Below are 13,288 nucleotides of genomic sequence, written 5' to 3'. Positions count from 1 at the left end.
CTTGGATAGTCAAAAGGCCATTTCTTAAGGAAAGATTAACATTTTTAAATAGCCTAAGTGTCCAAATAATATTCACAAATAATTCACAATATAACATGATTTTTATATCTAATTTACATTAATTTATAGGCCAAATGGAAGGAATTTAGTGTTCAATTGCTGTAAATAAATGCCCATTTAAATCGGCTTTCTAGTGGGTTCATGTGAACGCGCTGGTTTAGAATGTTGACATCGCGCTGGATTAGTGCCGTCAAATGCCGAGAAAAATACTGCGGGATATAAAAAGCCCAAAATGAACTACTCGCTATAGATAACTTGATATATAGGGTTATATATATGCCCCATTTAATGTAAAAATAAGGTACATACCTTTAATTGTTTGCTTTATAAAACCCTGGGGCTGCGAGAGGTTGCGGAATCAGATAGTAATTTTTAAATTATTATAACTATATTATCGAGGCCTATAAAACTAATAATACCTTTTGCGACCGGGTCTTGCAGCGATTTTTCGTTAATGATTTACTAGGCTGAACATCTGCGATTAGTACAGCCTAGTAAAAATCGCGTTTTAAACCCGCCCCCTCCAAACAGCGCCAAAATCGCGGACCTGGCTGAGGGCAGATTCCCAATGACGATTCAGGTAGGTTTTGTAACATACATACACGAGGCCAAGAATTAATTTGGGAATTCTTTGGAAGAATGAGAAGGTATTTTGTAGAAGAATTGAGAAGAGATTTAACTGATGTTTATAAAATTCTGAGGTGACTAGACGGGCTGGTGACATGGAGAATACTTTCCCTGGCTTTGGGAGAAAGAGCCCAGAACAATGTTTAGAGTCCCTGGCTACAGCACAAGAGATTTGGGAATAAGGTTAGGAAAAAAATCTTTACCGAGGATAAAGCCAAATTGTTAAGTAAGTAAGTAAGTTTATTGGCCAAGTATTCACATACAAAGAATTTGCCTTGGTGCTCCGCCCACAAGTAACAACATGACACACAGTGACAGGTTTGAATGACTCGGAAAACACTAAACATTAATAATAATAAGACATTAATGATAAAACACCATTGATCAACAAAATACCAGATCAAAGGGAGGCTACAGATTTATGGCTGTTGAGTAGAGCAACTACTCATGGATAAAAACTGTTTTTATGTCTGGCTGTGGCAGCTTTGACAGTCCGGAGTCACCTTCCAGAGGGAAGTGATTCAAAGAGTTTGTGGCCAGGGTGAGAGGGGTCAGAGATGATCTTGCCCGCTCGCTTCCTGGTTAAATATATTTAAGAAGATGACGGCTGAATTCCTGGAGAGAAGGAATGGGTGAGGTTTCAGGTCGAGACCCTTCTTCAGATGGTTATTGTGGTCTCCAAGGTTCTACCATCCATCCTGTTATGACCTTCAAAATCTTCTCAACATTTACTCCCAATTCCTCTCCGTTTAATAGTTTCTTCCCCAAACAGACCTGATGGATTTAGTCTCCCCAGTAAATCCACAAACCCCTGAAGAAAACCAGTTGGGCCATGTTCTGGAATGCTTACCCAATTACACCCTGACCTTTGTGGCTTGGTGGTACTTGGTGTACAGAGCTGCCAGGAAAACGACTGGGAAAATATTCTCAGGGAAAATATTCCCTGCCCAGTGGATTCAAAGCCAAAGGGTAGAGCAACCATGAATTGGTCACCATTCTTTATTCTGCGAACATGTTTGCAACAACTTCAATTAAACCTAGCTAATATTTTGGGGGAATTTTCAGTGCTTGTGCACAAACAATAGTGGAACTGGAACCTTGCTCAGCAATTTGCCAAATTACTGTAGATTTCCAATGAGACGGGCAGAATGCCGTCCACAAGTTTTCTTTGTTTATTTTCCCCAGTTTCCAGTTCCTGAATTCTCACGATTCAGAAGCGCGTTAAATACATTCCGCTTTGTTAGTGCATGTTGTAAGGGTTCTGAAGCGTTGCCGTGCATTTGAAACTTCTGGTGGAACTCATCTCGAAGGAATGAAGGCAGCCTCCCTTGCAGTTCAACAGGATTTAATTACACACCGTATAATGGCGAGAGTTTTTACTGTTTTATGTGGCAAATGCTTTAACCAGATGGAGGATTTTATAGAACCATGATGGATGTGATTTACTGCTGTAAATTGCCTCGGCTTTGGCCTAGTCAGTGTGTGTCTTCCCTGGTAAACTCTGGCCTCGGGCCAGGGTGAGTTTACTTGAGTTTAGAGATACAGTGCAGAAACAGGCCCTTCGGCCCACCGAGTCCACACCGTCCAGTGATCCCCGCACATTAACATTGCCCTACACACTCCAGGGACAATTTTACATACATAACCAAGCCAATTAACCTACAAACCTGTACGTCTTTGGAGTGTGGGAGGAAACCAAAGATCTCTGAGAAAAGCAACACAAGTCACTGGGAGAACATACAAACTCCGTACAGACAGCACCCATAGTCGGGATTGAACCCGGGACTTGGACGCTGTAAGGCAGTAGCTCTACCGCTGCGCCACCGTGCCGCAAAGCACGGGGAGCTAAATCATTGTCAGCTTCCTGATTTTGCTCATCCCCTCCGCAGGTCTACAGCAGCCAGTTTGTGGCCCTGATAATGTTTGCCCTCATGATGTCAGAAGACCGGATATCCATGCAGAAAAGGCGGAAGGAGATCATTCAGGGGCTCCAGTCTCTGCCAGGTAACCTGAGCCAGAAAGACTATCCACCTCTCTATAACCATGCGGCAATATCTCGGGAGCGGATGTGGTTTAGTATGGCTGTGTGGCAGTGTTACAAACAATTGGGATCATGTTTCATGCTCAGTAATCAAAATTGTGTTGTAGTTTCCGAGTAAATGCACTGATATGTTTTCCCCTTGTGTTTAGTAGTTTCGTTTTTTAGGTTTTAGCGATACAGCATGGGCCCTTTGGCCCATCGAGTCCGTGTCGACCAGCAATCCCCACACACTAACACTATCCTACACAAACTCAGGACAATTTACAATCTTACCAAGCCAATTAGCCTACGAACCTGTATGTCTTTAGAATATGGAAGGAAACCAGAGCACCTGGCGAAAACCCACACAGGTCACGGGCAGAACGTACAAACTCTAAATATAGTTGCTCGTTTTCCTGGTGATTTACCCACATTTTATACGATTCTTGTCTTCAAACTCTCTCATGGCCTTGTTTTTCCGACAGACGTCCCTCTCCCAGATCACTGCGTTTGTCCAATTCTCCCTTCCAGTGTTTCCCGAAATGTAATTACCCTACCATGGGCAGCCATGCCTGCACCCAAATCACGGGGCATCCCCTCCATGGAATTCTCCGTGTATGTGCTGCGTTATTGCTCCTGAAAACCTACCTCTTTGACCAACTTGCTGCCTTGATGTTTTGTTCACTGTCAAGAGGTGTTTGATAATGTCAACTTTGTGGCATTTTTAAGTCATAGAGTTGTACAGAGTGGAAACAAGCCCTTCAGGCCCAACTTGCCCACACCGACCAACATGCCCCATCTACACTAGTCCCACCTGCCCACGTTTGACCCATATCCCTGTAAACTTGTACCAATCCATGTACCTGTCCAACTTTTTCTTAACCGTTGCAATACTATCTTACTCAACTACCTCCTCCAGCAGCTCGCACCATGCACCCACCACCCTCTGTGTCTAAAAGTTTCCCCTCAGGTTCCTATTAAATCTCCCCCCGCCCCCCCTCACCTTAAACCTATGTCCTCTGTTTCTTGATTTCACTATTCCGGGCAAGAGATTTTGGGCGCCTACCCAATCTATTCCTCTCATGATTTTGTGCATTTCACTGCATTAAATGGCGATTGTCATAGAAATTCCATTTACATCAGTGTCTTCATACCAACTCTCAGTTTTTAAGACTTTATCTAATGGTAAATTGCATCAACATGCAAACATAATTCTTGCAATGTTCGGCCATTGTTCAGAATATGGAGTTCAGATTGCTGGCAGAGTAAGCTGTTTCCGTTTACCACTCACCCAACCATTTTTGTTTATCTACTAGACCAGATAAAGGAAGTTCTAAACTTGGACGAGCAGATCCAGAAATTAGCCAGTGACCTGTACCAGCAGAAGTCTGTGCTTATCATGGGCCGTGGTTACCATTATGCCACATGCCTGGAGGGGGCGCTGGTGAGTAACGCACACCAGAGGGGACAATCATGTTTCCTTATCAGTCCCTTCTACTTCCCACTGATCTGCTAAACGGTTACCAATTTCAATATCACCAAAAATCTCTGCAGCTAAGTCAGTCAGAAGACGCGGTGGGGGCCAGAACAATGTGCAGTATGTGAATAGATCTTAGTCAATCTGGGAAGAAGGAACTGCAGATGCTGGTTTACCAAAGAAGACACAAAATGTTAGAGTAGCTCATGTGTGTCAGGCAGCATCTCTGGAGAACATGGATAAGTGACGTTTCGAGTCGGGACCCTTCTTCAGACTGATTGTGTGGGGTTGGGAAGAAAGCTGGATGAGAGGAGGGGCAGGACACAATCTGGCTGGTAATAGATGGATACAGGTGAAGGGTTTGATAGGCAAGTAGTTGGACAAACACCATAGATGAAAAGACAGAATGTGACAAAAGGATTGAGGAGCAGCGAATTGTGAAGCTGGAGGAAGGAATGGAGGTGGAAGGGAAAAGGGGGGGGGGGGGGGGGGAGAAATAGGTACGTCCAGATGGGCCACGGGTGGGGGGAGGAGAAGAAGGGGGGTAAATGGGGGAAAGAAGGGAGTGGGGTAAGGTTATGTAGTTACCGATAATTGGAGAACTCAATGTTCATACCGATCTCAGTCAATACTCCAGCTGCCGATTCCCAAATTATTTCAATGCCGTTGTTTGTCGCAGGCAACTCGTTGATTAAGGAAGACACAAAATGCCGGAGTAAACTCAGCCAGGACAGGCAGCACTCTCATATAATATAAGAATATAACCATATTCACCATTACAGCTGTGTGAAAAAGGCCATCTTCCCTTCTAGGTTTTGCCGAACACATAATCTCCCCTATCCTCCCATATACCTGCACTCCTGGACCATAACCCTCATCGGGAACAATCCCATCCCATCTAACTATCCAACCCCTTAAGAATTTTGTAAATTTCTAAAAACGATCCCCTAGAGACCTTCACTGGAAGCTCATTCCACACAGCTACCACTCTCTGAGTAAAGAAGTTCCCCCTCATGTTACCCGTAAACTTCAGTCCCTTAATTCTCAAGTCATGTCCCCTTGTATGAATCTTCCCTACTCTCAGTGGGGAAAGCTTTTCCACGTCAACTCTGTAATATCCCTCTCATCATTTTAAAGACCTCTATCAAGTCCCCCCTTAACCTTCTGCGCTCCAAAGAATAAAGCCCTAACTTGTTCAACCTTTCTCTGTAACTTAGTTGCTGAAACCCGGGCAACATTCTAGTAAATCTCCTCTGTACTCTCTCTATTTTGTTGACATCTCTGGAGAGAAATGAACGGGGTTTAGATCAGCATCTGCAGTTCCTTCCTACTCATTGATTAAAATTATGTCTGCGCACCAGGTGAAGTCAAGTCAAGTCAATTTTATTTCTATAGCACATTTAAAAACAACTCTCGTTGACCAAAGTGCTTTACATCGGTGCAGGTACTAACGTGATACATAGATAGATCAACAATACATACATACATACATACAGCGCTCTCTCAGAGGACCTCAAGAAAGACTTGAGAGTAGAAATAAATTTTCAGTCTAGACTTAAAGGAGTGGATGGAGTGGGCAGTTCTGATGGGAAGAAGGATGCTGTTCCATAAGTGAAGGACTTTGCATTCACCATCTTAGAATATCTCTGCTATCGCACTGGATTTGACCTTTGCATCTTTTGAAATGCTGTTTGCAGAAAATTAAGGAAATCACCTTCATGCACTCGGAAGGGATCCTGGCGGGGGAGTTGAAGCATGGCGCCCTGGCGCTGGTCGATCACCGGATGCCCATCATCATGATCGTCATGCAGGACCTCATCTATGCCAAGTGTCAGAACGCATTGCAGCAGGTGGTGGCTCGCCAGGTAATGCGGCACTGCGGGAGCCCGTTCTTCGCTGTCACCAACGGGAGGCCGTTCGGCCCGACAGGGCCATGCTAGCAGTCCTCGACACCTTCAACCCACCCGATGTCTCTGTCAAGCAAAATTAATAACTGAAAGAGTGGTTAAATCAGACGTGCCTGGAGGTTTCTGAGATCCGAGCACTTAAATCACCAAAGCATAGGTGGCCACGGGTTTGGAAATAAGACCAGTAGAGATGGGAGAAGGCAGGGTACTGGAGTAACTCAGTGGGTCAGGCAGCATCTCAGGAGAACATCGATAGGTGATGTTTTGGGCTGGGACCTATTTTCAGACTGAAGAATAGTCCTGACCCGAAACGTCACCCATCCATGTTCTCCTCAGATTCCGCTTGACCTGCTGAGTCACTCCAGCACTCTGCTTTTTTTTTGTAAAGCAGCACCTGCAGTTCCCTGTTTCTGGTAGAGATGGCTACTTGATGGTCAGTTGTCGTGATAAAGGGCTGAAAGGATACATAGTGCTGGAACAACTCAGCAAGTCAGGCATCATCTCTGGGGAACGTGGATAGGTGACATTTCAGGTCTGAAGCTGTCACCTGTCAGTGTTCTCCAGAGATGATGCCTGACCTGCTGAGTTACTCCAGCACCTTGTGTCCTCATGTGTGTATTAACCAGTATCTGCAGTCCCTTGTTTCCACATGACTAAGGGCTTTTTCCATTCGCGTGTGACTCCGAGCATTTCGGATTCACTCTTACTATTTTAAAATTGCAACTAATGCAGGTTAACTGTTCTCTTCCAGCCCTTGACCACTCTGTGTTATTTGAGTCTCAGCCGGTGGCACTGGGGTGGCACTTTGGCTGCGGAACTCCTGTGAAATGTGTAGGGTGTTGCTGCTCTGGGTAAAGCTGGCCTTCATGCTGCAAGGGTTTTAGAAATGGTTCTGTTTGCCTTGGCTGCTACACGGCTCTGCCTGCCTGCCAGCTTGAAGAAAGGAAGCTCTGAGACTCAGAGGGAGCTTTGATGACTGTAGCTGTCTAGGAATTTGCAATCTTTGCCTTTAGTTTACTTAAGAAAAACTGGTTTGTGTGTGACTGTGTTTAAACGTTGGAAGAAACTTTCTACATCTGAAGAGTGCTGCTTGAGTCGTACAGCATCGAAACAGGCCCTTCGGCCCATCTTGTCCATGTAGACCAAGATGCCCCATCTACACTAGCCCCACGTCCATCTTTCACCTATTCCCCTCTAAACCTTTCCTATCTGTATAACTGTCCGCATGTCCTTTCAATGTTGTCATTGTACCTGGCACAACTACCTCCTCTGGCAGCTCGTTCCATATACCCACCTGTTTGGAAAGAGTTGACCCTCAGGTTCCTATTAAATCTTTCCCCTCTCATCACAACCCTGTATCCCCTGGTTCTTGATTGGGTATAAGACTGTGCATTTACGATATCTATTCCCCTCATGATCTAAGATCACCCCTCATCCTGTGCTCCAAGGAATAAAGTCCTAGCCTGCACAACCCACATGGATAGCACGCAACAAAAATGCTTTTCACTGTACCTCAGTACACGTGACAATTATAAACTAAACTAGCTTTCAGCTAAGACCCTCAAGTCCTGGCAACATCCTCGTAAATCTTCCCTGCACACTTTCCAGTTTATCAGCATTCTCCCCACAGCAGGATGACCAAAACTAAACACAATATTCCAAATGTGAGGAAAGTTGTACCACGTAAATGTGACAAGTTCAGATCTTTTTCATTTGTAGGTGAACAATGAGTGGGAAGGACTAGCAGGTGTGTTGGTTCTCCCCTGCGAGAGACTTGCTATGCAAGAGTAAAGAGTCGGCCTGATCAATGGTCAAGCTGCTGCTAAAGGGCCTGTCCCACTTTCACGATCTAATTCACGACCATTTTTACTCGTGGACATTTTTCATCAGGCTAGAAAAACGCCCCGACCTACTTGATGCCACGAGTACCTACGACTAGCCTCACGGCCTGCTACGACCTACCCACGACCTCGTGACGACCATGCTGCGAGTATGAGTCAAGGGCAAACTCGGCAGAGGTCATGAATTAGGTTGTGAAAGTGGGACAGCCCTTTAACTGTGTGTGCCTCAAGAGCGGGTGGGAATCACTTGAGACAGAGAAGCAATGGGACTCCCTGCCCCATTTCTGAGGGCAACACAGTGGTGCAGCAGTAGAGCCCCTGCCTCAGTCCCAGAGACCCGGTTCGATCCTGACTGTGGGTGTTGTCTGTATGGAGATGGCACCTTCTCCATGCGTCCACGTGGGTTTTCCCCAGGAACTCTGGTTCCCTCCCACACTCCAAAGATGTACAGGTTTCTAGATTAATTAGTTGCGGTAAAGATTGTAAATTGTCCCTAGTGAATAGGGTAGCGCTAGTGAATGGCTGATTGTCAGTCGGCATGGACTCGATGGGCCGAAGGGCATGTTTCCACACTGTACCTAGGTTCGATCCCGACTACGGGTGCTGTCTGTACAGAGTTTGTACGTTCTCCCTGTGACCTGCGTGGGATTTCTCCGAGATCTTCAGTTTCCTCCCACACTCCAAAGACGTACAGATATGTAGGTAAATTGGCTTGGTAAATGTAAAAATTGTCCCTAGTGTGTGTAGGATAGCGTTAGTGTGCGGGGATCATTGGTCGGCGCGGACCTGGTGTATCTAAACTGTTTCCGTGCAGTGCTGTAGGTACAAACTAAAGTTGATGAGAACGGAGGAAGTAAAAAAAATTGATTAATGTGGAATTAGTTTAAGCGGGTGATTGATGGTCAGTACGGCTTTGTTGGGCTGAAGGGCCTGTTCCCATGCTGTATCTCTCTGCGACTATATATATATATTTACAAATCTTTGTTCCATTCTCGTGCTCATATAATATTTCTGGAACCGAGCTGTTATATATTTGCTCCTGTTCCACTGAATCTTTTTTTTTTTTGCATTATTTAGAAGCAGGGCTTATTCTCCTGGGACCAGAGAGCAAAATGATTGATTGATTGAGTTAATTGACAGATACAGCATGGAAAAAAAAGCCCTTTTCCCAGCCAGTCCACGCCGGCCATCGATCGTCCGTTCATGCTAGTTTTAAGTCATCCCACTTGCTCATCCACTCCCTACACACTTGGGGTAATGTTCAAGGGCCACTTAACCCTCAAACCTGGCAGTCTTGGGGATGTGGGGAGAAACTGGAGCGAGCCTATGTGAGAGCATCGAAACTCCACACAAACAGCACCCAAGGTCGGAATCGAACTAGGGTCTCTGGAGTTGTGAGGCAGCAGCTGCCCCACTCTGCTGCCTCAAGTTCCAGCGTTGAATTTGGAAATGTACAGCTGGTCCAGGGGTTGATGTTCAATGTGCAGACACCAGGTGTAGCAATGTTACAAAATTTTGAGATTTAAAAAAATCAAGTCTGCAATTTATCCCATCAGATAAAGCATAACAATAAGTTTAATTTGACACCAAATTCACTTTCATATCTCAAGTATTAAAAAAGTTATGACCATTTTCATACTCGGAAATTAGCATCTTGTTCCCTATTGATTTTCAATGGACATAACAAAATAGCTGTGATCTTGGATAGTCAAACGCCCATTTCTTAAGGAAAGATTAACATTTTTAAATAGCCTAAGTGTCCAAAGATTATTCACAAATAATTCACAATATAACATGATTTTTATATCTAATTTACATTAATTTATAGGCCAAATGGAAGGAATTTAGTGTTCAATTGCTGTAAATAAATGCCCATTTAAATCGGCTTTCTAGTGGGTTCATGTGAACGCGCTGGTTTAGAACGTTGACATAGCGCTGGATTAGTGCCCTCAAATGCCGAGAAAAATACTGCGGGATATAAAAAGCCCTCGCTATAGATAACTTGATATTCAGGGTTATATATATGCCCCATTTAATGTAGAAATAAGGTACATACCTTTAATTGTTTGCTTTATAAAACCCTGGGGCTGCGAGAGGTTGCGGAATGAGACAGTAATTTTAAAACTATTAGAACTATATTATCGAGGCCTATAAAACTAGTAATACCTTTTGCGACCGGGTCTTGCAGCGATTTTTCGTTAATGATTTACTAGGCTGAACATCTGCGATTAGTACAGCCTAGTAAAAATCGCGTTTTAAACCCGCCCCCTCCAAACAGCGCCAAAATCGCCGACATGGCTGAGGGCAGATTCCCAATGACGATTCAGGTGGGTTTTGTAACATACCTACCAGGTGAGTTCTCCGGCTGCTTCTGTTCTGCAGGGTCGGCCTATCCTGATCTGTGGCAAGGACGATGAGGAGACTATGAAGAACGCCTACCGAGCCATCCAGGTTCCCCACACAGTCGACTGCCTGCAGGGAATCCTCAGCGTCATCCCCCTTCAGCTCCTGGCGTTCCATCTCGCCGTCCTTCGGGGCTACGATGTGAGTAAACACTGTGCTTATAACAATGGAAGATAGGAGGTCATGTTGTACTTGTATAAGACATTGGAGAGGCCATATTAGAGTATTGTGTTCAGCTCTGGGCACCATCTTATAGGAAAGTTGTGGAAGTCTCTGCCTCGGAGGGCGGTGGAGGCGGGTTCTCGGGATGCTTTCAAGAGAGAGCTAGATAGGGCTCTTAAAAATAGCGGAGTCAGGGGCTATGAGGAGAAGGCAGGAACGGGGTACTGATTGGGGATGATCAGCCATGATCACATTGAATGGCGGTGCTGGCTCGAGGGGCCAAATGGCCTACTCCTGCACCTATTGTCTATTGAAAGATGTTGTCAAGCTGGAAAGGGTACATAGAAGGGAGACACAAAATGCTGGAGTAACTCAGCGGGACAGGCAGCATCTCAGGAGAGAAGGAATGGGCGATGTTTCGGATCGAGACCCTTCTTCACAAAGGTACAGAGAATATTTATGAGAAAAGTGCCAGGTCTGAGCTATGTTTGAGAGATTGTGTGGGCTGGGACCCTATTCCTTGGAGCGCATGAGGATGAGGGATGATCTTATAGAGGTGTATAAATCATGAGAGGAATAGATTGGGTAGATGCACAGAGTCTCTTTCCCAGAGTAGGGGAATCGAGGACCAGAGGATATATGTTTAAGATGAAGGGGTAAGGATTTAATAGGAATCTGAGGGGTAACTTTTTCACACAGAGGGTGGTGGGTGTATGGAACAAGCTACCAGAGGAGGTAGTTGAGGCAGGGACTATCCCAATGTTTAAGAAACAGGCAGGTACATGTATAGGACAGGTTTGGAGGGATTTGGGCCAAACGCAGGCAGGGGGGACAAGTGTGGCTGGGACATGTTGGCCGGTGTGGGCAAGTTGGGCTGAAGGACCTGTTTCCACACTGTGTAACAGCGTAATTCTTGTGATGGGTTTGGCAGGCAGTTTGGAAGCTGTTGACCCGGTAAAAGCATGCAGCAGACTTCGCTTCGGCAGTATATAAGAGTCGCCACTTTTCCGGCAACGACAAAGTTATAAAAGTTCACCATAGTCCAATCTTCCAAGACTTCCAATCTGTTTCTCTTGAGGCATCCATGCACAGTTTTATATGCCTGGATAGCACACAAGACCAGGTTTTTCACTGTGTCTCAATGTTAATGTTTGTTTAATATTATCATGAGTGTCCAGATACAGTGTAAAACTTAATTTAGACTTTGTGGGTGAGCGTGAAAACGGGCCCTTCGGCCCACCCAGTCTGTGCTAGCCACCAATCACCCCGTACCCCCAGGCAGCTGAGTGCAGTAGCTTACGTTCTGTTTTTTCTTTTTGTGACGACCTCCTCGCGCGCTCTTCTCTGGACGATCTATCTCGCCCACGCCCCCTGGTGGACAATGCAACTCAAGGTGGACGACAACAAGAGGTTGAGGAAGATCGAGGCCGATTACGTGGCCATGTGAGGCGCCACGCCTATCGCGGGGACGGAGACCAACCGGCAGCTTTCTGGGAGCTCTCCTCATCTACGAAGCGGGTGGTGGTGGTGGCGGAACAGTGTAAAGTCAAGCATGCAAGTCCCACTCTTCATTGGGACCATTAGATAACGCAATACCTTGTTCAAGGAAGCACGTGGATTTACCATGTTAAACATTATTTGGGCCATCACTCAATCGCGCATGTGGGCTGGAGGTGTGGTCCCAACACTTGGTAGAAACAAACTCTGGGGCAAACCTCACTGAGACCCTCACTGGTAGGTGCATTCCCTCTGCATCATGCCCAGCTGTTTCTCTCTCTGTCTCTCTCTCTGTCTCTCTTTCTCTCTCTCTCTCTCTGTCTCTCTCTCTCTCTCTCTCTCTCTCTCTCTCCCTGTCTCTCTGTCTCTCTGTCTCTCTCTCTCTCTCTCTCTCTCTCTCTCTCTCTGCCTCTCTCTCTCTCTCTCTCTCTCTCTCTGCCTCTCTCTCTCTCTCTCTCTCTCTCTCTCTCTCTCTCTCTCTCTCTCTGCCTCTCTCTCTGTCTCTCTCTCTGTCTCTCTCTCTCTCTCTCTCTCTCTCTCTCTCTCTCTCTCTCTCTCTCTCTCTCTCTCTCTCTCTCTCTCTCTCTCTCTCTCTCTGCCTCTCTCTCTCTGTCTGCCTCTCTCTCTCTCTCTCTCTGTCTGTCTCCCTCTCTCTCCCCTCTCTGTCTCTCTCTCTGTCTGCCTCTCTGTCTGTCTCTCTCTGTCTGCCTCTCTGTCTGCCTCTCTCTCTGCCTCTCTCTCTGCTCTCTCTCTCTGCCTCTCTCTCTGCCTCTCTCTCTCTGCCTCTCTCTCTCTGCCTCTCTCTCTCTGCCTCTCTGTCTCTGCCTCTCTCTCTCTCTCTCTCTCTCTCTCTCTCGCTCTCTCTCTGCCGCTCCCTCTCAAATGTATGAGAGGGTGAGTGGATCTACAGTTGTCACCCTGACCACAACTTTGGGAATCTGCAATTTCTGCAAAATTATAATTTGGGTCGGGCCTCGGCTGCAATTGTCTTTTGTATTTTTGAACTCCCTCCAGTGTGTTCACTTGTGGCCTATGTTGGTACAACTGTACTGCGATTGTCTTTTTCCCTGCCACTGCCTCATGTATCTTGTACAGAGAGTGGGACAATCCGTTTCCTCCCCAACGTACTTCCGTCAATCTCTTTCCCCCCCCCTCCAGCAGTTAAGGCAACTATTTCAAGGATTTTGGTCATTGGGAATAACTGAATTTGCTGCCTGAGAGCAGCAGGACTAGGACGGCTGTAATGTACGCCCTTGTGGTGTGACTGTATCAATTCCTGGTGTAAGCTCTGCCT

General features: G+C 45.9%; 1 protein-coding gene across 1 annotated transcript in view; it reads left to right on the top strand.

The window, feature by feature from the left end:
• The window catches only part of LOC129712997 (glutamine--fructose-6-phosphate aminotransferase [isomerizing] 1-like), a 54,616-nt gene extending 42,261 nt beyond the window's left edge, over nucleotides 1–12,355 (top strand). Inside the window, exons 15-19 of the mRNA XM_055661838.1 lie at nucleotides 2,577–2,691; nucleotides 4,024–4,151; nucleotides 5,882–6,049; nucleotides 10,315–10,476; nucleotides 11,891–12,355. Coding sequence (XP_055517813.1) covers nucleotides 2,577–2,691; nucleotides 4,024–4,151; nucleotides 5,882–6,049; nucleotides 10,315–10,476; nucleotides 11,891–11,944 — 627 coding nt within the window. The 3' untranslated portion in view covers nucleotides 11,945–12,355. The remainder of the gene's footprint in view (nucleotides 1–2,576; nucleotides 2,692–4,023; nucleotides 4,152–5,881; nucleotides 6,050–10,314; nucleotides 10,477–11,890) is intronic.
• Nucleotides 12,356–13,288: the final 933 nt, after the last annotated feature.

The sequence above is a fragment of the Leucoraja erinacea genome, chromosome 34 (genome assembly GCF_028641065.1).
Source record: "Leucoraja erinacea ecotype New England chromosome 34, Leri_hhj_1, whole genome shotgun sequence".
Lineage (NCBI taxonomy): Eukaryota > Metazoa > Chordata > Chondrichthyes > Rajiformes > Rajidae > Leucoraja > Leucoraja erinaceus.
The sequence above is the reverse complement of the archived record's forward strand: the minus strand, read 5'-3'. Positions and strand labels throughout refer to the sequence as shown.